The sequence below is a fragment of the Nuphar pumila genome, chromosome 12, assembly GCF_984573655.1.
Source record: "Nuphar pumila chromosome 12, dmNupPumi1.hap1.1, whole genome shotgun sequence".
NCBI lineage: Eukaryota > Viridiplantae > Streptophyta > Magnoliopsida > Nymphaeales > Nymphaeaceae > Nuphar > Nuphar pumila.
This window is the reverse complement of record NC_143260.1, coordinates 79,119,942-79,146,437: the sequence shown is the minus strand read 5'-3', so window position 1 is coordinate 79,146,437 and position 26,496 is coordinate 79,119,942. Positions and strand designations below refer to the sequence as shown.

At 37.4% G+C, this 26,496-nt stretch overlaps 1 protein-coding gene across 2 annotated transcripts in view; it reads left to right on the top strand.

Annotated features, from left to right (window-relative positions):
* Window positions 1–281: 281 nt before the first annotated feature.
* The window catches only part of LOC149821050 (GTPase LSG1-1-like), an 82,653-nt gene continuing 56,438 nt past the window's right edge, over window positions 282–26,496 (top strand). Inside the window, exons 1-3 of one of the 2 annotated variants that reach the window (XM_089982182.1) lie at window positions 282–637; window positions 2,054–2,146; window positions 23,030–23,116. In XM_089982182.1, coding sequence (XP_089838308.1) covers window positions 414–637; window positions 2,054–2,146; window positions 23,030–23,116 — 404 coding nt within the window. In that variant the 5' untranslated portion in view covers window positions 282–413. The remainder of the gene's footprint in view (window positions 638–2,053; window positions 2,147–23,029; window positions 23,117–26,496) is intronic. The other variant, XM_089982183.1, reaches the window with a different exon arrangement.

Here is a 26,496-nt window from a genome sequence, read left to right as displayed (position 1 = left end):
TTGAAAATTTCGATATTTTCAAAGGATATACTGAAACAAGCGAAAATATCATGTCTTAACGCGACGTCAGTGAGAGAAAAACACTAAAAACAGTTTTTGCAATAGTTCATATTATTTATAGAATATTCACGTGCCCGTACAAAAATTTATATGAGGATATTTACCGATATTTTCACGATAAAAACTTGAATTTAAAAACATCATCAGATTTTCCCTCGCCGAGTTTTTTTTGTTTTTTTTCCCGAGAACGCCATTCATTCGCATTCTTCCCTTCTTCTTTCCCTTCGTTTGGGTGGCGCGCAGAACTGTCTTTCTCCTGCGCGTTCGCGTTTGGAGGCGGAGACCAAAATCGCGATTTTCTCTGCGTCCCCGAAGTCTCAACCGGGCGGGCTGGTTAGGGTTAGAGGAGAGAGATGGTGGGGAGCGGAAGCAGCAGCAAGTCGGGGGTCGGGAGGGCGCTGGTGAAGCAGCACAACCAGACGGTGCAGCTCGCCAAGGAGAAGGGCCGCGCCCTCCGCAAGCAGCGCGTCCTCGAGTCCGTCACCGACGTCGCCGACATCGACGCCGTCATCGAGCAGGCCGAAGAAGCCGGCCGCGTCTTCGACGCCGATAATCCGCTCCCCGACCTTATCAACCTGTGAGCGAATTCCCACCCCAGTTCTTTGTTCACTCCTGTTTCATTCATTCATACGTTTTTCTGGATTTCTTATCGAGACGGTTCTCCCTATGAGTAAAAAATCCCTGAAATTCGCTAGCGAGATTGCGGGATTCGTTAGTCTTTTAACTTAATTTGGTGGTGTTTTTCTGTTTGTTGCCCTTGATGATGATGATGATGATGAATGATTGCTGGTTTTTTATTTGAACTATCATTCATGGCACTGTGCATCTATTCTTGATCAGACAACTGTTGTCTTGAAACTATAGTAAGTTTGGAGATAAGAAGGTGAGGGTGCGAAGAATTTATATGATGCATTCAAGGGTGTTTGGTGCACCCACTTATCCAGATAAATGGAATAACTTGGGGTAATGCAATTTGCAGATTGTCCTTTTTATTTGGATATGTTGGTTTGACAATTACCCATGAGTAGGGGGAAATGGAGTCCGACCGAACAATTGTGTTAGCAAATATAATTTTTTTTCTTCTTTTGAGCACCAATGATGTATTGAAAATGGGGAATTCTTTCTAGAATGCATCACTTTTCCTGCTCTCTTTAGTTGTTAATTCATTTAATGGTGGATAAATTAAGGCACCAGTCAATTAGATAAACTCCTAATGATTCTAACCTCTTGGCAAGTTGACCTTCCTGAAGGGTGGCTGAAAAGAACAAGAGAAAATCAGAAAGAAGTGAATGCTTGCACATAGATGATCGACGCCCACCTTGGGTTTTGTTTATCTAATTTGTAGTTTGTGTTCTTTATCAGATAAGTTGGATCTTTGTCCTTGGCTTGTAGGTGTATCATTGCTGAACCTTTTGGTGGTAAGAATAGTCATAAATATCGCCCATAACTTGAAAATGATACGATTTTATTGCAATGGTGAAATTATACTGAAAACCCAATATTTTCAAACTTTCATCTCTTTTGAAAATATCGTGTTTTTAACATTAACATGATAAAACGCTTTTCCCTAGTTTTTATGTTTTTAGGTTTTCATTATTATTGTTTATATAATTATATATGTGTACACCAATATTTGCCAAAGACTCATTATCTCAAAATATTGCAAGATTTTCCCTCACCAATATTTTCCCGAGAACGAGATTTGTGACTGTTAGTAAGTCCATGCATGTTGCTTCTTTCTTCCTCAACAAATTTTGGCAGTAAAGAATAATGTACACTTCACATGCCCATTTATATTCGAATTCTTGCTCTTATTTGCAGCTGTGATTCATATCTTTGTTTGGATCTTTCTTCGTAGTCTAATCATTCACTCTCCTATACATACTGTAAAACACTCATGGACATGGCTACTAGCTCAAACAACTATGTTAGTATTTCTGTTCATTGTATGGTTACTGGTGCTCTATGCCTTTACACACATAAATTTTTGCAGTGACTTGAACCCTGATTTAACACCTGAGGAAAGAAGACAACAACAAAAGAAAGAAGAAATCTTATACAGAAGCAACCTTCGTGTCCCTCGTAGGCATGTATTTCTTTCTTTTACTTGAATATTCTTTTTTCTTTGACCTTATGCCACTGTAGGTTATCTTGTTTTCATTATAAGGGACCAATTCTCTTGAATGCTTGATGATTTGTGTTAGAGCTATGTAGTGGTTTGAATCTTGTTCCTTCCTTTACTACCTATTTCTGTTTAGTGGTTTCAAATTAGCACAGCAACTCATGTTTTTAATGTTCTCCTTTTACTATGCTGTAAAAGCATTCTGGTTTGTTAACTGAAATTCATAATATAAATAAAGTATCAAACTGTGTTTCTTTCTTCTAATCTTTATTATATATATGGTTAAATGGGGTTTGGAAGGTGTATTACGGGAACCTTTTTCCCTCCTGGGTTATACTTTTGGCTTGTACAGAATAGAGTAATTAAGGGAGTCAGCATTTGATGCTTGGTAAACAATCTGCTTAGGATTTCTTGATCAGGGACTAACCTGAATGTATTTGTGGTTGCCAAGATATTGCTTCCAAAAACCAACCCCAAGTCAATTTTGAACAACCTGGGCAAGATACTCTTGAGGCAACACTTGCACATTCCTTAAGTTCATCATTAGTGTGTGCACATGTGCATGTGTTGATGGCTGATTGTTAAAGCATATATATATATATACTTATAGTTTTGTGTATGTAAATATATATACATATATTTATATGTATATATTTCTTGATGTGATAAGTAAAACCCATTAGGGGTATTTTATAATTTCACCTTATGTAATCAGTTGTGTTCATTAGGGGCATTTTAGGGGTTTCTTTTTTCTGTATTTAATTCATTTTATCAAGGGCATTATAGACCTTATAATGCCCTTGAAATAGAGCTGTTGGGAGCAATGTTGTCTGTATTGTATCGATGCAAGAGATCAATACAATACACACCCGTATCTTGATACATGTGTGTATTGTAGGTGTATCACATGTATTGTATGATATAGTGTCGTATCACACGATACGATGCCTACAGTCTTAAAAATGAGAAAAATCGTGCTTTTATGTTTTTGGGTTTTAAAGAGCTTTTGAGGACCTAACTCTCATTTGTAAAGAACATATTGAAGAGCTTCCCACACACCCTAGGAATCATGAGACCATTTTGGGGGTCGATCTTTGTGCTGAGAGGGCTTTCGTGATTTCATCAAGAGTGCATTTTCACCCAAAAAAGTGGGTTAAGGTAAAAAAGTGCAATTCCACCATTTTTTCACTTAAGAAAATGGGTTAAGGTAAAAAATCTTTATTATGAGTAAAATTACAAAGCTACTCTCCAATTTTTTTTTGCCTCAGAGGGTGCTGTCCCTTACAACCTCCTGCCAACTTACCGTGAGGTTGGATCTGCGAAAAATAAAGATTTACATCAAGGTTGAAATCAGGATCCACACTCCAATAAAGATGGCATCAAATGATCTGTCAATGGCAATGGGGCACTCAAGTAATGAGTGAAAACTGATTGAAAATCGAGTGCAACTATTGCCATAAAGCGCCAACTAAGAGTTTTGCATAAACATAAAAATGTTGACATTATTGATAAAATGTTCTAAAAAAGCCATTGAGATTTTAATAACATACATAACTATGAACCCACACATAATCACATTAAGCAAGGGATTTTTCTCACAATGTAACTAATATACAATCTCCAAGATACATGATATAAGATATCAATACACAAGAAAGAAACCACTAAGATAAGCAACAAAAAATGATTTGAGTATATGATAACAAGTCATGCTTATGCTATTCAATAAAGACTATTTGAGGTATATACCTAAAGTTGCCTTAATCCAACACAAGTCATTTGAAAATAGTCTTACTTAATAGTACAATATCACTCATACATGAAATTTAGTATTTTGCAAAAACATGAAACACATAAGATTTTAAGAAACCATATATTTTGAAAAATATAAATTTTCACTACACATCACATATTTCAAAAACATTTAATTTTATCATGACCCCTTTTACATACACTTACCATACATATGAAAATAGACAAGCCAAAGATACATACCGGAATATAAAATGCTTAAATCCATACCATCCATTAATACAAATCTTTCTCAAGACCTCAATGCCTTGCTCCGATACCATCTCACGAAATAGTACATATCCCAATGCACTCCGGAATGTGTCCCATGAGCCAAGATTACAATGTAGTTAAACATACATTCACAATGAAAATACCCATAGAACACAAGACTTTAAAAGTAAACAATTTTATTAAATATACAATTTGAAAAATAAAAAAAATGAAAAATTACAAAGAGCCTCACTACAACACTCAAACACTCATAACGTAGGAAACTGCTCATTACTCTCTCATCTTCAAAGTCACATACCCACCCATATATATAGGCCAAAAAAAGAGAGAAGAGAGAGGAGTTAAAAGGGAAGGAATCTCTTTTAGCCGTTGGACTAGCCTCCAATGGCTAGAACACAATCAACCTAGGTTGACCAATGGCTTAGTCAACCTAGGTTGACTAAGCTATATATATATATACGTACTTGTATACGTACCAATGATAATTTATCGTAACAATAGCATCTCCTTCACACCTAATAATTGTTCCATACAAGATCTCCAATCCGGGAGACAGATCGGTGAAGGACATAGGGAAGGAGTTTTTTACTACATGGATCAGATCGATCATTCCCAAAGATGATTTTTGTCTCAATGTACAAAAATTGGATATTGTTTTGTGACATCAAAGACTAGGACATCCTAGCATTTATAAGTTATCCAATGTATCTCATTAGCTTCCACAGTTATATGCATGTGTAACCATCCATGTGTAATTGATTTCATGTAATCACTTAACACACATGCATTTGTCCATAGTTTCATAAGTATATGAGAATATTTATGCATGATTATACATGCCAATAGACTTCGATCCCATATATGCACATGCACTTACAATTTGCTATTTCATGAGCGACACATGCTTCCTATGAGTGGTCCGCACACACAATCACTATACAATTTAATAAGATATTGCAAAATTTCAGTGAACATAAGGCACACATAGATATTCAAGTTTTGTGTTTCACCATGCCACATTTCATAGCAAATAAAGGAATGCACATTGAGCTAAGCATATAAATTTTACCATGACAACTGAAAACACAACACTTTTCTAATTATTCAAATTCAACATCTACTATCCTTAGATTTAGTTGACTGTCCAAGACAGATCGGTTTTACCACTTTCTAAACAAAGTTAGAGGCAACAAAAATTCAGATTCCAATTGGGTTTCCAAACAAATTTCTTGTACATGCCAGAAATTTAATTTCCTTTTAGAATCAGATTGAATTAAATATCTACAACAAAACAAATTGCAACAATCATTCAGTTTAGTGTTAGTTGACTATTCAAGACTGGTAAATTTTGTGGTTCCAAAAGAAGTTAACATTTAGGACATCATAAATAAATTTTAATATGTTCAAACCTCCTTCGAAATCTGATCCAGTGTTTATACTCATATGTTTATATATATATATATATATATATATATATATATATATATATATATATATATATATATATATATATATATATATATATATATATATATATATATATATATATATATATATATATATATATATATATATATATATATATATATATATATATATATATATATATTGGCTGATTCAAGAATCTACCCCGAATCTATCAGCCCCAAAATCGGTCAGTATTACTGTTAAAACTTATCAAACTCTAGGTCAAGGAATCACAACCATATATTTTTTTTTTACTAATCAATCGAGTTATAGGCCAGCTCCCAGCTGACTGGGTCAGCTGGGCCTGCTGTGGCCTGGTTCAAAAGGTGCACAACACCCCGCCGACTTGGGTCGGCTGGGCCTGTCACCCCTTAATGCACAGTATATATATTTTTTCTTAAACAATCATAGCTCGGTCACAGAATGAGATTGGTCTTGTACTTAACTGAAAGAAACTCCTTGTATTCTTGAGTACTCCACGGAAACTGAATACATTCAATGTTTTTAACACCAAAATTTCTCAGTTTATAATTAAGCTTAATCTATATTCACTACTGCTAACAACTATGCAGAAGTAATGTAGATTTTAACATGTATGCCAACTGCCAAAACAAATCTTAAGTACATTTATATTGATTCCACCAAGAACGATATCCCTAAACAGAATTTACATGTATCATGCCTCAATTCCAAATCAAGAGAACCCAAATCGGGTTGATTTTGGAACTCAGCAGATTAGGGTCATAAAAAAAACATCAATTTAAAAATCTCCATATGCAGATTCCCCCTTCTTGCATAAAAGTAAGAAACCCCCAAATTGCACATCTAGGGTTTATCAGAATTGTCTTCCCCTTTTTTTTTTAAAAAAAAAAAAATCGGGAATACCTCCAGCGACAGTCTTCCCTGGATGCTCCCCTCAAAACCCTCACACGGGATCGAACCCATGTTCGATCCCTCACCCAAATTCGTTAGAAGCACCGTACCTTATGAAGAGTTTTCCGGCGATCAGAGGCTGAAATCACGTGGTAAGGCCGACTGGGGTTGCTCCTTGTTGCTGCTGTGACAGGGAGCTCGCTGGAGGTCGGCGATGGCTGCTAGTTGCCGCAGCTCGCCGGCGACCTCTTCTTCTTCCGACACACCGAACTCGACAGAGAGAGGGATAGAGGGAGAGAGAGATGAGGGAGAGAGATGGGGGACTGAGTGGAGAGAGAGAGACGAGTGGAGAGGGCTCCCTCTCCACTTCCTTTTATCGGCCAAGACCCCCCCTTCTTCCATGCCGAGATGGGGGGAGGTCGGTTACGCCCTGCGTAACCCCCCCTTCCCCCCTTTCCTTTTCCTGTTAGTTTTTATCGGGCAACCCTTATCGGGTTGCCCCTTATCCTTAAAAGGGCTGTTATATGGGGCTCGGGTCCGAACCCGGGACCCGTAACCCGGCCCCAAACTATATGGATCCACAAGTGGATCCAAATGGATCCAACTGTGGATCCTCGGATAAATTTTAAAACTTAAAAATTTTATTTATTTTGAATCTCACATTATACATAAAATTTTAACCACCAAAAAATATGGATCCGCAGGTTGGATCCAAGTGTTTCCAACTGTGGATCCTCGAATTGCTTAATCTATATATACATATATATATATGTATATTTCTATTTTATTACTAATATTAATATTATTTTAATATAACTCCATTATTTAAGCATAAATACCCCTCTATGGGTCTTCGTTCCGAAACTGGATCCCAGGCCCAAATCACCCATATCCTAATATATTTAAAATAAATGCTTAAAAATTATGGTTATTACATCCCTACCCCCTTAAAAGAATTTCGTCCGCGAAATTAGAATGTACTAAATGTGAGTAGTACCATAATCAATTATCACATGAGTACTAACGATTGTCAACTAAGAAGATACCTTAAACCAGATCAGTCTGATCGTCCTGAGTAGCAGTCGTAACAGCGTAAACTCTCCCATTAGTCTTCCGCTGACCCTGTTGCGGTTGAGGTATCTGTTGTTGTTGCTGCCGTGGTTGTTGTCCTACCTGAGCTGCTGGCTTGTTCAGACAAAAAGGAGCAATGTGCCCTGGCTGTTGACAGTGATAGCAATTTCCCTTGAACAACGGGCAAAAACCTAGTAGATGGTTCTTGCCGCACCTACGACATGTTGGCGGGGCCTTTTCTTGCTGTTGCCCATTATAGGTCCGCTGCTTCTTGCCACCCTGAGTCTTTCCGCCTGTAGGTGGATCATTCCTCTTTCCGCCCGAAGCATCCCCTCCATTTGTGCTTCCCTTTTGCGATACATTCTTAGACCTCTCCCAGTCCTTGGTCAGAACAGTGGCTGAGTCGATAGCATCAGCCAAGGTAGGAGGCCGACCTGTCAGGACGCGAGTTCGCAACCCATCCTTTAATCCGTGCACGAACTTTGACGCCTTTGCCTTCTCATTCTTGAAGAGGTTCGGACAATACCTCTCGAGGTTCCGAAACTTGGTAGTGTAATCTACCAGACTCATGGTTCCCTGAGTCAAATCAAGGAACTCCCGTTGCATCTGTTCCTCAGCGTATGCGGCGAAATATGTGTCTAGAAACTCTTCCCTGAACGTCTCCCAGGGGATCTCGTCCCAATCGGCGAACTTCACACTTCGCAGGGTATCCCACCATTTCTTGGCATCGCCCTTCAGACGGTACGTGCCAAAAGATGTCTTCTTGTCCTCAGGAACAGACAGGACGTCGAACACCCGTTCCAACTCCTTAACCCAGTTCTCCGCTGCCTCTGGATTTGCCTCTCCTGAAAAAGTTGGCGGATCCAACTTCAGGAACTTTTCGAAGGAAACTCCACCCGCGTTTGGAACAATATTGACAGGAGGGTCACGAGTCGCTGCCTGCGCGGCTGCCTGTGCAGCCTGTGCCACTTGCGCCGTTTGTGCAGCCTATGCCGCCTGGAGGTTCTGGGCCGCTTGCAGCGCCTGCGCTGTTTGTGTTGCTTGAGCCGTCATGGTCTCGGTCAGGGTATGAATGGCCTCCATCATAAAGTCTCTCTGTTCCTGCCAGTTCGCTGGAGCAGCAGTAGAGGACGAAACACCTCTGCGGGTATAATGCGGCATCTACAACGCACATCCTTTCTACAAATTAGACTCTTACTTATCCTACCCCCTTAGGGTTGATCACGAACAATAATCGTTCACGTAATCGCACCAAGACTTATTAAACTATAATTGCAATCAATCACACAGAATTCACATAATTCAAGTAAAGTATTAAATAACCATACCAGTGAAGAAGATTGCTCTGAAGGACGAGTCACACTTGTCGATGCTTCAGGACAGGGCTCATATACCAAAATAAAAATTTAATACTCAAAAGATGATAAAATTGCAAGTCTTTGTGGTGGACTCTGATACCAAACCTGTAACGACCCCAATCCAAACCCTTTAAAAATGCGGAATATTTTTTTTTTCTAAGAGTTGCGGAAACTTTCCCAGAGATCTGGGGTCCTCACAGTTCCACTTTCCATTGGATAGCCCAACCACCACAAACGAAGTTGCAATTATCATCCATATCAACCAACTAAAACTCTTTTATTAATGAGTAAGAAAATTTCAAAGACAAGGTTTTCTTCAACTGAAAGTAAAGTAACAATTACAGAAATTAAAAGAACTGAAATACAAAAGAAAGAGCCACTATGTCCTCTACTAAAGCTGACAGGCCCAAGTATAACTCATCCATCCCCAGATGCATGTCCAACTTCACTGTTCACCATTTCCTGTGAAAAACCAACAAAGTAGGGTGTCAGAACCGAAATTCTGAGCACAACTACTTCTAAAGAAACCAGGTGAGATAAAGAACATGGATAAGATTCCATGCCGTGATTTGAGTGAGTGCAGATATAAAATTTGCAACATTCAAATATCTATAACTACCAATAATTGCATATACTCACCAGTCAAGAACAGTAAAACAATGTCATATATCAAGAACTAAATAATCAAATCTTGCAGCATGATTTCACAAAGTAAATCATATGCTACCACCAAATGATGTCATGATATCAAGAATGATTCAAACATGCATGATCTAATGCATAACAGAAAAATGCATGATTATGTGCAATGCATGATTTCTTCTGTTATCTTTCATTTAAGTTCCATCTTTCCATATGCATGCCCTATTAAATGCACACAACTTTAAGTTCCTCTTTTTAATTACCGTGGCCCGCGGATACACCAAACGGGTACAAACCTCGAGGTCAAGTAGGTTCCCAGGGTAGCTTAACATACAATTTGAATTTTATTACTGGGTTCCAACTTAGCCCTTGACCGATATCAGGAAACAACACCATCCATCGGAACATTAGACCTCCACATCTAATGTCGGGGACACAAGGGACACCCCACGCCCACAAGTGTCACTTCCTTGGTACCATAACAACAGCTGTGTCAAACACACCACTCCCGGATAAAGTGACAGACTCTCCTTAAAACCGTGGCTAGGAGAAAGAACCTCAATATCGGGTTCAGGGGGCCAAATTCACGCACACGGAGTTTTTGTATCCTCACAGTCTCCCCCAGACCGGATATCCAAGATTCTCATACTCCAGATGAGATACCCCAGAATGTATATTACACTGTTCTTATTCATTATATTTTTAATTAAGTCCATTTCTTTAAGTTTGCAACACATATGCAAAAGTAAAGTGAAAACCCACATCCTCCCTTGCAGGGACCCATTCGGGACTCCAGCCCTTATAAACCACTAGAACAATGTAGTAATGTGCCAAACCATCTTATGTGGTTTAAGTGATGCAGTTAAATTATATGTGAAAGAAAACCAAACCCACGGCTCTCCAGGCCGATGATGCTCCAATTAAGCCATCGGTGCATCCCACAACCAAAATCATAACTTGCAATGTATGCAATAATACCAACATAATTAAAAATGCACATTCATTCATACCATTTTAAGAATGTTCATGAGCTTCCACAGTTATATGCATGTGTAACCATCCATGTGTAATTGATTTCATGTAATCACTTAACACACATGCATTTGTCCATAGTTTCATAAGTATATGAGAATATTTATGCATGATTATACATGCCAATAGACTTCGATCCCATATATGCACATGCACTTACAATTTGCTATTTCATGAGCGACACATGCTTCCTATGAGTGGTCCGCACACACAATCACTATACAATTTAATAAGATATTGCAAAATTTCAGTGAACATAAGGCACACATAGATATTCAAGTTTTGTGTTTCACCATGCCACATTTCATAGCAAATAAAGGAATGCACATTGAGCTAAGCATATAAATTTTACCATGACAACTGAAAACACAACACTTTTCTAATTATTCAAATTCAACATCTACTATCCTTAGATTTAGTTGACTGTCCAAGACAGATCGGTTTTACCACTTTCTAAACAAAGTTAGAGGCAACAAAAATTCAGATTCCAATTGGGTTTCCAAACAAATTTCTTGTACATGCCAGAAATTTAATTTCCTTTTAGAATCAGATTGAATTAAATATCTACAACAAAACAAATTGCAACAATCATTCAGTTTAGTGTTAGTTGACTATTCAAGACTGGTAAATTTTGTGGTTCCAAAGGAAGTTAACATTTGGGACATCATAAATAAATTTCAATATGTTCAAACCTCATTCGAAATCTGATCCAGTGTTTATACTCATATGTTTATATATATATATATATATTGGCTGATTCAAGAATCTACCCCGAATCTATCAGGCCCAAAATCGGTCAGTATTACTGTTAAAACTTATCAAACTCTAGCTCAAGGAATCACAACCATATATTTTTTTTTTTACTAATCAATCGAGTTACAGGCCAGCTCCCAGCTGACTGGTTCAGCTGGGCCTACTATGGCCTGGTTCAAAAGGTGCACAACACCCAGCCGACTTGGGTCGGCTGGGCTTGTTACCCCTTAATGCATAGTATATATTTTTTTTCTTAAACAATCATAGCTCGGTCACAGAATGAGATTGGTCTTGTACTCAACTGAAAGAAACTCCTTGTATTCTTGAGTACTCCACGGAAACTGAATACATTCAATGTTTTTAACACCAAATTTTTTCAGTTTATAATTAAGCTTAATCTATATTCACTACTGCTAACAACTATGCTGAAGTAATGTAGATTTTAACATGTATGCCAACTGCCAAAACAAATCTTAAGTACATTTATATTGATTCCACCAAGAACGATATCCATAAACAGAATTTACATGTATCATGCCTCAATTCCAAATCAAGAGAACCCAAATCGGGTTGATTTGGGAACTCGGCAGATTAGGGTCATAAAAAAAACATCAATTTAAAAATCTCCATATGCAGATTCCCCCTTCTTGCATAAAAGTAAGAAACCCTCAAATTGCACATCTAGGGTTTATCAGAATTTTCTTCCCCTTTTTTTTTAAAAAAAAAATCGAGAATACCTCCAGCGACAGTCTTCCCTGGATGCTCCCCTCAAAACCCTCACACGGGATCGAACCCATGTTCGATCCCTCACCCAAATTCGTTAGAAGCACCTTACCTTTTGAAGAGTTTTTCGGCGATCGGAGGCTGAAATCACGTGGTAAGGCCGGCTGGGGTCGCTCCTTGTTGCTGCCGTGACAGGGATCTCGCTGGAGGTCGGCGATGGCTGCTAGTTGCCGCAGCTCGCCGGCGACCTCTTCTTCTTCCGACACACCGAACTCGACAGAGAGAGGGATAGAGGGAGAGAGAGATGAGGGAGAGAGATGGGGGACTGAGTGGAGAGAGAGAGACGAGTGGAGAGGGCTCCCTCTCCACTTCCTTTTATCGGCCAAGACCCCCCCTTCTTCCATGCCGAGATGGGGGGAGGTCGGTTACGCCCTGCGTAACCCCCCCCTTCCCCCCTTTCCTTTTCCTGTTAGGTTTTATCGGGCAACCCTTATCAGGTTGCCCCTTATCCTTAAAAGGGCTGTTATATGGGGCTCGGGTCCGAACCCGGGACCCGTAACCCGGCCCCAAACTATATGGATCCACAAGTGGATCCAAATGGATCCAACTGTGGATCCTCGGATAAATTTTAAAACTTAAAAATTTTATTTATTTTGAATCTCACATTATACATAAAATTTTAGCCCCCAAAAAATATGGATCCGCAAGTTGGATCCAAGTGGATCCAACTGTGGATCCTCGAATTGCTTAATCTATATATACATATATATATGTATATTTCTATTTTATTACTAATATTAATATTATTTTAATATAACTCCATTATTTAAGCATAAATACCCCTCTATGGGTCTTGGATCCGAAACTGGATCCCAGGCCCAAATCACCCATATCCTAATATATTTAAAATAAATGCTTAAAAATTATGGTTATTACAATTCCTTATCAAGAAAGGACCTTTTTTGCTTCCAAACCGCTTGAGTTAATACACTCAGATGTTTGGGGTCCTGCTCCTGTTGACTCTAAAGGACAATTTACTTGTTATGTGATTTTTCTAGATGCTTATTATCGTTTCACTTGGATTTACTTTCTTAGGCACAAATATGAAATTTTCGTAACTGTCAAAACCTTTCATAATCTTGTCAGAAATCTCCTTAAAACCAATATTTCTATATTCCATTCAGATTCAGGAGGAGAGAATATATGTCAAATGATTTCAAAAGTTATTTGGAAAATCACGGGATTTTGCATCAAAGATCTTGTGCAAATACGCCTCAACTAAATGGTTTGTTCTCAAGGAAACACAAATATATAGTAGAAACTAATAGAACCTTGCTTATTTCTAAACATGTTTCAAACCATTTTGGGTTGAAGCTGCGCTTACTTCAACATACCTTATAAACAAACTTCCTTTAACCAAACTTCAAAATATTTCTACCTTTGTAAAAACTTTATAAAACTACCTTTGATTATTTTAGACTAAGGACTTTTGGATGTAAATATTTTGTTTTTACAAATTAAGATGATAAACTTTCACCAAGAGCCATTCCTTGTGTTTTTCTTGGTTACGAAGAAAGCCAAAAATGATTTAGATATGATTTTAAATATGATAAATTCTATATATCAAGGAATGTTACCTTTACAGTGCAAAAAAGTTTCTTTGAGTCAAATGTGCCTATTAAAGAAAATGATGATTACTCTTTTCTTGAATTATTTTCTAAATGTAATCATGATGTGTTAAACAACAATGATGTTGTTAATGATTAACCTTAATCCAACATCCAAGGTGATGTGTCTAATGACGTTGATGGTGAACCTCTAGTTATCCAATATAGAAGAACTGGTGATAGACATCCAAATGGCTTAAAACAATATTCTAGCATAGAAAATCAAGAATCAAGCACTCATAGGAAATCTGAAAGAACACGTAGGCATCCAGATAGATTTGTATCCTAAGAAAATTTTACTCCTCAATATAGAGCTTGTCTAGCCAAGATATTTTCTTATTTTGAACCCTCGCCATACAACATGGATAAAAATTATCCTGAATGGACGAGTGCTATGAATGCTAAAATACAAGCCTTAGAAAAGTGTTTTCCTTATGAAAAGAAAACAATAGGTTGTAGATGGGTATTTAAAATTAAAACCAGGAGTGCTGGAACTTTAGAGAGGCATAAGGCTAGATTAGTGGCTAAGGATTATTCCAAGAAGTATATAATAGATTATGCTGAAACTTTTGCCTCAATTGATAGGATGACTTCCATTAAAATTCTTATGGCTGTAACTACCATTAGATGTTGACCTATTTATCAAATGGATGTCAAGAATGCCTTTCTTAATGGTGAATTAAAGGAAGAAGTTTATATGGACACACTATTTGGATAAGAGGTTTTTGTTGGAAAGGTGCTTCACTTAAGGAAAGCCCTTTATGGTTTGAAACAGACGCCTAAAATCTGGTATGATCATTTTAGTTCTGTTATGGTTAAACTAGGTTTTACTTCATGTTATACTGACACTGCTATGTTTATTAAGAGATCTGATGCATGTATTATTATCCTTATTCTCTATGTTGACGACATGATCATTGGAAGAGACAAACATGGAGTCAGTTTTATTAAGAATGTTTTAAAACAAAGCTTTGTAATGATTGATTTAGGCTTTCTTAGATACTTTTTAGGGAATGAGGTTGCATATTCCGCTCGTGGCTATTTTCTAACTCAATCCAAGTTTGCTTATGATATCATACATAGGTCTGAAATTAGAGATGAAAAAAGAGTGGATGCTCCTGAAGTTATAAATGCAAAAATGAAGATAGATAATGGAACACCTCTGGATGATTTTACTCCTTACCGCCAAATAATTGAGGCCCTCGCATACTTGACCATTACCAGACTTGATATTGCACATGCAGTCTATACATCAAGTCAATTCTAGCATTCTCCTCACTGTGCACATGAATGCCATGATGCGTATAATTAGATTTTTACAAAATTTTGTTTCTAAGAGGATTTTTTTGTCTTCCTCCTCTCCACTTGAATTAATTGCTTATACTGACTCTGACTGGGGAGGAGATCCTAATGATAGACGCTAAACTACAAGTTTCTGTGTGTTTGTAGGTGACTCATTAGTCTCCTAAAAATGCAAGAAGCAACAGAATGTGTCATTGTCATCAACCAAAGCTGAGTATCGTTCCATGACTACCACAATATTTGAAATTGTGTGGTTAAGAAGATTATTGGAAGACATGAGGGCATATGCAATCAACTTCAAGGTTATGCTATGACAATAAAAACATCATCTACATAGCTGACAATCACACGTTTTATGAGTGCACCAAACATATTGAAATGGATTGCCACTATGTTCGTGAAGAGTGTTTGAAGAAGACCATCATCCTGCCTTATGTAGCATCGAAATTTCAGTTGGTCAACTTCTTTACGAAAACTCTTTTTTCTCTCTGGTTTTATTTTTTACTTGGCACACTTTCGGTGATTCCACCGTAAGTTTGAGGGAGAGTGTTAATATATATATATTATATAATAAGTAAAACCTGTTAGGGGTATTTTAGTCATTTCATCTTGTGTAATTAGTTGTGTTCATTAGGGACATTTTAGGGTTCTCTTTTTTCTGTATTTAATTCATTTGATCAAGGGTATGCCCTTGAAATAGAGTTGCCGGGAGTGCTCCCAACGACTATATTTCTAGCCATTGGGAGCACTCCCAATGGCTCTTACTCCTTTTTTGTGTATAAATAGGGGATGAATCCTATCTTGTATGTTATGCTTGTTCTCAAGCTATGTTACACACTCTTCTAGCAGGGGCGCCCCACCTGCAACCATGCGGGTGCGACACTTGGACACAACTTCTTTTGTGTGTGGTGAAGTCAACCACACTGAGGTCCATTTATGTTCAAAAGTAGATTCAGTTAACCCTAACCAAGTCCAATTTTATCTATATTATATATATAAATCAGACTTACCGAAAGCGCCTAGGTAAGTGGGGAAGCGCGGAACGTCGCGCTTTCGAAATGCGCGAGGAAGCACCCTTTTTAAATAAGAAGCGCACTTCTCTTTTATGGGAAGCACACTTAATGGGAAGCACACTTTCCATCACGCTTCCCCTGCGCTTCCCCCATTTTTTTCAATTTTTTGTATTTATTTATTTATTTTTCGCTTCCCCCTCACTTCCTAGGTCGCTTCCGGTTCGCTTCCTAAGTCACTTTCGAGACGATTCCCGATTCACTCCTAAGTGGTCCCACGTTTCTCGCTTCCTAAAATTTTGAAAGTGCCTCGCTTCCCGCTCCCGCTTCCTCAACTGGCAACCATGATATAATTACATAAATGCACACACATACATGTAGTGCTAACTTAAAACTGTTAAAAATTATATATGTATATATATACCCTCCCCACATCCTCGCACCCAAGTTTTTTTAAAGTGCCGCATAGCCGCATCTGCACCTGCACTCGCACCTATGTGACAGAGTTCTCAAGCTCTCTATCAATAAATCCTATATATTTTTTTATGTTTTCTCTCTTTCCCATAAGTGGCATTGTGTGTGTTGTACTTGTTAAAATGTATCCAATATATATATATATATATTGTATATTACATCAATACCCGTTAGGGGTATTTTTTGTAATTTCACATAGTTGTTTTAGAAAACAACTATTTTTCTTTTTTGAATAAATGTAATTTTATTTTTTAAATTCTTTTTTTATTTTATTTGAGGACCTAAAGGGGCTCCAACCTTAGAGTCGTTGGAGCCCCCAACGGTCACAAATGTGACCGTTGGGGGCTCCCAACGACTCTATGGGAGCCCCCTTTTGGCTCTCCTTTTGAGGCCTTTTGGCCACCCCTTTGCTCCTCTCCTTTTTGTATAAATAGGGGTGAACCCCTTGTATATTCTTCATTCTTGAGAGCTTTCTCTCTTCTCAATAAGAGGCTTTTTATATTGTTGCCTTCTTAAAGGCTTGTGCTTGTATTGTCCCTTTGTGGACTTGTGATATTGTCTCTTTTATTCTTTATTGTAAGTGCTTGTATGCACTCTTTATATTTCCGCAATATCTCATTACAGTACTTGCCCATAAGAGGCATTGGTTTGTGTTCTTTGTATCTCATTACACTGACTCCATGCCATCAAACTATCTAGAATCCTTTGAGGCTAAGTTGTCACCAGTTGGACTTAACTTCCAGTGCCAGATTTTCATCAATTTCTTCTCTGTGCTTTTGAGTCCAAGGCACAAGTAGCATTCCTTAGGAGCCTAATGCTCCTTACAAGAAAGTGCATCTTTTCACCAAGAAAAGGAAGTTGTCAGGGATGTTCCTCTTTTGAGCAACTGATCATTTCTATTGTTAATGCATGGTGTGGATTTGCTAGTAAGATGGTAGTCCATGTTTCATACTGTCCAAAATTAAAGGTTTAGAATCAATCAGCCTAGCTCAAGGGCTTAGATCCCTTCTATATATACTTTTCTCTTTGTAGGATTTCATCTAACGGTTTCTGAAATGAAATAGGGATCTTCGAAACACGAGCTTAGATTTACAAGGGCAAGTGTCAAGAATGACACTAAAGCATAACCCTTAAAAAGGGTATAACTGAAAACAAAATAAAAATAAAAATGTATTCTTTATTGATATGAAAAACCAATTGCTTAAGAAGCATTGGAATAAAATACAAGAGGGGCTGCACCCCTTTATATGCACAACGGAAAGAGGACTCAATAGAGCTGTTGGACACAGTCCAACAACTCTTGTTGGACTGTGTCAGTCCAACAACTCCTGGTGGACACAGTCCAACAACTCTATTGCTAGTCAACTCTGGACAGGACATGACTAGCAGCAGTCATTCTAGTTCAAACTGAACTAGATGACATAAAGACAAAAAATAAAAATAAAGGAAAAAATTATAGAAAAAAAGAAATGAAAAATATATTTATATATATATATATAATAATAATAATATAATATTATTATATATGCATAGTTTTACATTTTAACACTCCCTCTCAAACTTACGGTACAATGAGCGAAAGTTTGTCTAAGAGAAAGTGAAATCAGGGAGCAGCGAGAGGCTTTGTAAAGAAGTCTGCTAACTGATATTCTGAAGTGACATATGGCAGATCAATTATCCCGTGTAGATATTCCTCTCTAACGTAGTGACAATCCATTTCGATGTGTTTGGTGCGTTCGTGGAATGTTCTGTTACTGGCAATGTAGATCGCACTTTTGTTGTCACAACATATTTGTGAAGCCTTTGTTGCTTCAGCTCCCATGTCAGCAAGCAGTCGTCGGAGCCAAATTACTTCCATGGTCGTGGTTGCCATGACTCTGTATTCAGCTTCGGTGGATGAGAGAGATACCTTCTGTTGCTTTTTACACCTCCACGAGATCAATGATTCTTCTAAAATAACACAAAAGTCAGTGGTTGAGTGTCTGTTATTGGAATCACCTCCTCAATCAGCATCAGTATATTCAATTAAATCAAGAGAAGAGGAGGAAGATAAGAAAAATCATCGTGAAAGAGAGGACTTGATGTATCTGATAATACGCATGACTGCTCCTATATGAACAGAAGTAGGAGCATGTTGAAATTGACTTGCTGTGTGAACAACCTGTGCTATATCTGGTCTGATAATGGATAGATAGGAAAGTGCCCCGACAAGCTGTCTGTAAGGAGTAAGGTCTGCAAGAAGTTCTTCATCATCAATCTTCATTTTATCATTAACAACTTCTGGAGTGTCAACTTTCTTATCATCAGTAATACCAGACCTGAAAACAATATCAAAAACAAATTTAGTCTGAGATAATATATATCCTCTAGGAGAATAAGCAACTTCAATGCCTAAAAAATATCTCAACAAGCCCAAATCAGTCATTTCAAAATGAGATTTAAGAAGTGTTTTGATTGTTTCAACTCTTTGTTTATCGCTTCCGGTGATGATCATATCATCCACATAGAGAAGAAGCACAATGATCCCTGTATCAAAATTCTTAATAAACAAAGCAGTGTCAGTTAAACAGAATTGAAAACCAATATCAATCATAACACGACTAAACCTATCATACCAAGCTTTTGGTGCTTGTTTAAGTTTATAAATAGTTTTTTCTAAGCGAATGACTTTACCATTACGAATACTTAGACCAGGAGGGGGTTCCATGTATAGTTCTTTAACTAGCTTTCCATTTAAAAAATCATTTTTGACATCCATTTGAAAAATGGACCATTTTTTGATAGAAGCTAAGACAATTAAGGTTCGGATAGTTGTCATACGAGCCACCGGAGCAAAGGTTTTTTCATAATCAATCCATATTCTTGGGCATAACCTGTGGCTACTAAACGAGCTTTATATCTTTTAAGAGTACCATCACTCTTGGTTTTAATTTTATAAACCCATCGACATCCTATAGTTTTCTTCCGTGGAGGAAGATCTTGAATGTTCCATGTAGAAGCCTTTTCAAGTGCACCTAGCTTTCATGGCTTCTATCCATTTGATACCATTTTTGCTTGAAAATATGTGGATGTTCTTCATATGAGTGAATTAATGCAATAACTGCCCTATATGTGGGTGAGAAAGACTCGTATGATACAAACTTTCTTGGAGGCCTCGTGACTCGGGATGATTGTCTAGTTGGAATGTTAGAATATTTTTCAAGTGCACATGGAGGATTAGACTCTTGTCGCCTGGAATATTGAATACTAGTATCTCTATGAACTTCTTCATTTTAAACATTAAGATCAATAATTCTTTGATCATCATCAAAGTTACAGTCAAGGTCATATTCATCAGATGCTGATGTTAGATCTAGCAAAAAGGAGTACTTAGTGACGTCTTTTAATTTTCTAAAATCAAAGAAGCTCTCATTTTCAAGAAAGGAAACATTTATAGACACATATAGTCTATTATTTTTGAAGTCAAAACATCTATAACCTTTCTGTTTTTCAACATATCCTAAAAAGGCACAAGGAATCGTACGAGGGAAAAGTTTATCATTTTTGTCAGTAAATATGAAACAATTACACCCAAATATTCTTAGTCTAGAGTAGTCTGGAGAAATGTTCATAAGTTTTTCAATGGGAGTGATATTTTGTAACGAAGAAGATGGCATCCTATTAATGAGATAGGTGACAGTTAAGGAACTTCTGCCCAAAAGTCTTTCGGGACTTGATTTGCTATTAATAAAGACCTAGTGGTTTCTATAATATGACGATGTTTTCGTTCTGCCAGTCCATTTTGTTGAGGTGTATAAGGACAAGATCTTTGATGTGTGATGCCATGCAATTTAAGATAATTTTGAAAATCTGTGGATAAAAACTCTTCCCCTGAATCTGTGCGAAAAATAGTAATATTATTTCGAAACTTATTTTTGACCATATTATGAAAAGTTTGAAAGTATGAAAATACTTTAGACTTATGTTTGAGAAAGTAAATCCACGTATGTCGGGAGAAATCATCGACAAAAATAACATAGTAAACAAATCCTATTTTAGAAATTACTGGTGCAGGACCCCAAACATCTGAGTGTATTAATTCAAGTGGTCTTGAAGAGAAAAAGGTTCTGTTCTGAAATGATAATCTTTTCATTTTGCCGAGAATACAATCTTTACAATCAAATGATTCAGAGTTACAAAATTTTCCTAGATTTGAAAAATGTTGGATTTTGGCTATATGTGAGTGACCAAGTCTCTTATGCCACAATTCCAACTATATTTTCTGAATATTATAACAAAAGGCTTTCTTCGACATTTCCAAAAAACCAATGTAATAGAGTCCTCCTTCTCTATGGCCTTTCCCAATCAGTTTGCCTCACTGGCGATCCTATACCCAACAACCATGAGAAGAAAAGGAAATATTACACCCATAATCAGGAATTCGAGATACAGATAAAATATTTAAATTTAATTTAGAAACATGTCTAATTTCTGGAATAGAAAATTTCTTTGTTTTATAAATTTTTTCAAAATTTCTATTCCTTCTATTTCAAGAGAAGTCCCATCAGCAGTAAAGACCTTTGACACACTTGTTTTATTTTTAACACATTTGGATAAACTTTTATTATTTGGGGTCATATGAAAAGATGCACCAGAGTTAAGGAGCCAAGAAATTTTACCTAGATCAGAAAAAGATGTGGTTGCTGCGCCGGTTGAAGTTTCAGATGAGGAAGAGGCACCTTTGATGAGAGGCTGAAGAATCTCCATTAGTTGGGCCAGGAAAACTGGTGCATCCTGATCTTTAGGCTCCGATCTAGCATTTGCAGCTCTTTTTTCTCTCAGCTCCTTAAGTTTGGGACATTGTGGCCTGTACTGTCCCGGTTCATGACAGTGATGACAAATAACTTTCTTCTTATCATAGTCACCATTTTGTCGGTTAAAGTGAGGAGGCCTATATGATCGAACATGATTCCCTGGTCTAGATACGGCTAAAACGGAATCATCTTCAATTTTTGAAGAACCTTTCCGGAGACGATTTTCTTCCATTGTTAACTCTTCAATAGTTTCAACAATAGAAAAAATTTTTCCCCGGTGAAGTAGGCCCAATTTAGTGGTTTTAAATTTCGGCCTTAATCCAGTGATAAACTGATAAAAATGTTCAGCATCGAGTTGTTTCTGACGAAGCTCGATGTCTTCGGCACAATGACACTTTGGTTCTAAAAGGAAAGTTCTTCCCAAAGTTCGGACAACCCATTGTAATATTCACGAATAGTTTTGTCTCCTTGTGTCATTATTCGAACTTTTTCTTGGAGGTTGCACACATGTGCAATATCTTTAAGGGAATACATATTCTTAAGGTATTCTCATGCTTATCGGCATGATCAAATTTGGCAAGACTTGAGCATTTTTTAATGTCAACGCTATTGATAAGCCATGATCTTATCTTCGCATGAGATATTCTCCATTCTTTCCATTTCTTCTCGTATGAGGCAAGACCTTGATTTTCTCTTCTTTCGATAGAGGGACCTCTTTATCTCCCTCCTTTTTAGTAAGAGATAGTTTAGGTTTCGAATCAGAACCATCCACAATCCCCCATAGGCCTTTTCCCCATATATGGTGCTTCATGATTGAAGCCCATGTTATATAGTTCGTATCGCTTAGTTTTATAGGCATGATGGTGACTTTATCATTGTCATTCATCGATTACAAGGAGAGAAAGAATAGGGATAGAAGAGAAATAAGAAGGAAAATGAAAAAGAAAGAAGATAAAAACAATACAACAAGATGTGAAATCTTCCCCAATAAAGTGATAAAACACTTCTCTTCAAGTGGCGAACACTTTTACAAATAGGCACAGAAGCCGAGGCAGCTTTTCCTCAAGATTTAGTACTTCCGCGGCTCTGATACCATGAAATGAAATGTAGATCTTTGAAAGTCGAGCTTAGATTCACAAGGGCAAGTGTCAAGAATGACACTAAAGCATAACCCTTAAAAAGGGTATAACTGGAAACAAAATAAAAATAAAAATGTATTCTTTATTGATATTAAATCCCAATGCAAGCAATTGGTTTTTCATATCAATAAAGAATACATTTTATTTTTATTTTGTTTCGAGTTATACCCTTTTTAAGGGTTATGCTTTAATGTCATTCTTGACACTTTCCCTTGTGAATCTAAGCTCGTGTTTCGAAGATCCCCATTTCATTTCATGTCCAAGGGAGGGAGGGAAATCACATGATAGTTCCTACATTTTGAATGCTTGTTTGACTTATTCAATTGAAACCTAATTCTTGTCATTTCTTCTGTTATTTTCAATTGTTTCTGTTGATGATATGATGAACCATGTTCTCTCAATACGCATGTGGCAGATGCATTCATCTGCATGATACACACATACATGCACATATGGGTTGCTGCTGGTATAATGGTTCTGTGTTGCACTTGATTTACTTGCATGGATAACATATGCAGGCCTCCTTGGAATGCCAATATGTCTCCAGAAGAGCTTGATGATAATGAAAGAAATGCCTTTTTGGTTTGGCGTCGTAGCCTTGCAAGGTTAGTTTTATGGTTGTGTTTTTTGTGGACTTCATAATCTTTTCTTATCATATGCATAAACTGAGCTTAGCAGCTGTAAAGTTATATTTTTCTCACTGATTTTGCGTTTAATATCTATACTTGTTCTCTAGCTTGTCTAGATCGTTCTCTCTGTTATCTGAATTCCATGCTTTCGAACTTGAACAGTTGGGTGTGTTATGATGTAGTAAATACCTATCATGTACATGATAGATTCATGCACACCCTCTCACATGCATATATTAAAAAAGTGCAAACTAGTTATATACTTGAGGAATTTCTTAAATTAGTTTTCCATACCCCATAGGGGGGATATAGTTGTCAACTTGGAGTGGCAAATTGTACTTTTTCCTGTAAAATATTCCTGGGAAAAGAGGCTGTCTTGTCAGCTATCTCATATGCCACTATATGTTGTATTGAAAGGAGTATCTTTTCTTAATAGACATGATCAATTGGACATAGACTCAATTTTTCAATTTTCCCATTTGATCCCTTGTCCATTTTTCCCCCTTTGCTTCTGGTGGCATCAAGATGCCAATGTGCCACAATATCTTGTTTGTTTCTCTAGGAAAATGGATGTCTCTGAAAAAGATTTTCAATCTATTTCTTCCATTCTAAATCAGACCAATCAACCTATTTAACTTATTGCATTGCTGTGCAAGTGCAGCTGACTCGTCAAACTTTTCTGTCAAGGATCAAATTTCCTTCTGAGTTTCAAGGGATTAAGAAACAGAACATATCCATCCTTGTCAAGATCACAACTCATCATATTGGTATTTCATTTCTGTTGGATTAAACTAATGATTTTGAATTAAGCAACTAATGGATTTTATAATATGGTTGCATAAGAATTACATGATTCCTTTTCAATTTCATGTCAAAATTTTCAACAAGCCCTTCCATGAGCTATGAATCTACTACAAGTTCGTAGATCATCCCATGGATTTTCTTCCTATAATTTTATATTGACATTATGCATACAAAATGAATAATTATCTTTACCTTGTTTTCCTCACTGAATGCTTATTCAACTTTATTTGGGGTTTTATTTATTAGTATTAGAGTCCACAAAAAAATTCCCTGATTCTTGCATATTGATTAAATAGCTAATAATCTCGTTCATTGATACACTCTAAACTGGAATTGCAATCTAATTATATTCAAATAGTTCCTCTCGAACCCTTCCAAAAGAAGTAAAAGTTCCAGTCTTTTTTATTTGATAATTAGTTATTCTTATTTTGTATCATTTTGGTGGTGAAAGAATTAGAAAATGACATTGCATACAGAGTGGGGCAGTGAAGATACATATTTTTGGAGTTTATTTGAAGCTCTCAGTTGTAACATCTTTTTTGGTTCTGAGATGGAGAGCTTTTTGCATAGGTTGTATCATCAAAGACAGATGGTACAACCCATTCTAATTTCTATTCTTGCTATATGAAACAATGCCCAAAAGTTGGGCCAGAAAAATAACTTAACCCTAGTGATAATCTTGACTATCTTTGGAAATATTGTGATATTATCATGATACTTTAACAAGACAAAATACCAGTTATATTTTCTGGTCCAAGTTCGAAACCCATGGGTGGTGTCCCGTTCCGCAAGGTCTAAGCTGGCTGTACTCCCCTGTGGGCAGGGGGTGTTGGGACATGTTCAGTTTTGGACCATGGATATTGGGTCCAATATATTTATAACACAGATATGCTTCTGTTATTGCCCCTTTCTGTGTTGTATTTTATTCTTTTAATATTAGGGGCATCATTGTCATGTAAAAGTTGTTTTATATTCAATATAAAAGAGAGAGGAATAAGGCACAACTCCCACATTTGGAATTGTGCAAGATTACAGCCCCATCTATTTCGTCTTCTATTTTCTTCTCTGCAGGTAATTCTGGTTGTGATTCCAAGTTTATCATGGTATCAAAGGAGGCCATGATGAGAGGGATCGGTGATTGCTAAGCCTAAGTGACCATTGAGATCCATCTCTTTCTCTTCAAGGTATCATTTTCCCTCTTTCACTCTAATCTTTCTCTCCAAGAAACCAAAGTTTCATTCCTCCTTATTCTCTTTTAATCTCATCTTCCTTTCTAATATCTCTTGTCTATATTTGAGAAACTTGCTGTTTTGGTACAAAACAGAATCCCAATTGTGTTACCTATCCTAGAGATTTGCATACTTCTTTTCTTTATCATGTATCGTCTCTCTCATACTTCTCTTAAATCGTCTGTTCTAGATATCCCCTAATCTTTCATTATATCATCTTTGAAACTCTTATTTACTGCTATATTTTTCTGTTTTGTATATACCACACGTGTTTGGGTTTGGTATTGTTGATATTCATGGGCATGTCATTCAACCTATGCTGAAAAATCAATTGGGTTGATTCAAAGTTGTTTACATAGCATATCTTATTGTTGTTTCTGGTAATCTGAAAAAAACCCGCAGATCATTCGCTGCTATTTATTTTCGTCATCGAGTGCCATATTTGTGTTGATTTGAAAGTTACCTAATCATCGCCTTTGGTTTCGGTTCCTGCCCGCTTTTCTCGGTTATGGTTTTGTAGCCGTTACAACTGATTGTGTTAGTGCATTTTTTCGTGTGGTGTTTCCATTTCTTAAAATCCTCTTTTAAGGTTTTTGATTTGGATCCTTGTAAGATCCAAATCCAAAACACAACCTTTGCTCTTTATATATATAGTAGAGTAAAGGATTTAGTTGGGTCCAATTGGACCCAACCCAATCCAAAACCGTACCCTGACCCAAATCTTTTGGGTCATATCTAGGTTCGATCCAATCGGATCCAACCCAGATCCAAACAGGGATGTCGACATCCCCACCGCTCTTCTCCATTATTTAAACCTCCTAAGGGGGGGTTTCTTTTATATTTTTTGAACTCTCTCTCTCTCTCTCTGCACTCTCACGCTCCCTCTCTCTGGTTTCTCTCCCTGTCACCCTCTCCTTTTCCCCTCCACAGCTCTCGACGAGCCTCGCCACAACATTCACACTGGTGATCTCTCTCTCTTCTCTCTTCGCTGTTACCGGCAGGAGGACGCCACCCCTCCTACCTCTCTCTTCTCTTCTCTGTTACCAACGGGAGGGCGCCACCCCTCCCGCCTCTCTGGCTCGCCAGATAAGAGGGTGCCTAACACCCTCTCCTGTGTTTTTCCATGTGAAATCAGCAGTAGCCGGAGGATGTTGATGCTGTTCTTGGTGGGACAACCGGAAGGAGTGGCTGAAGCCTCTGCCCCTTTTCCCCTTCTTTTTTCGGCCACAGCAGCAGCATCCTGCTGCTACTACCCCTTGGGCTAGCCTACAGAGTTGATCTCGGTTCCCTCTCTAAGAGGACCGAGCCCAGGCTTGGTCCTGC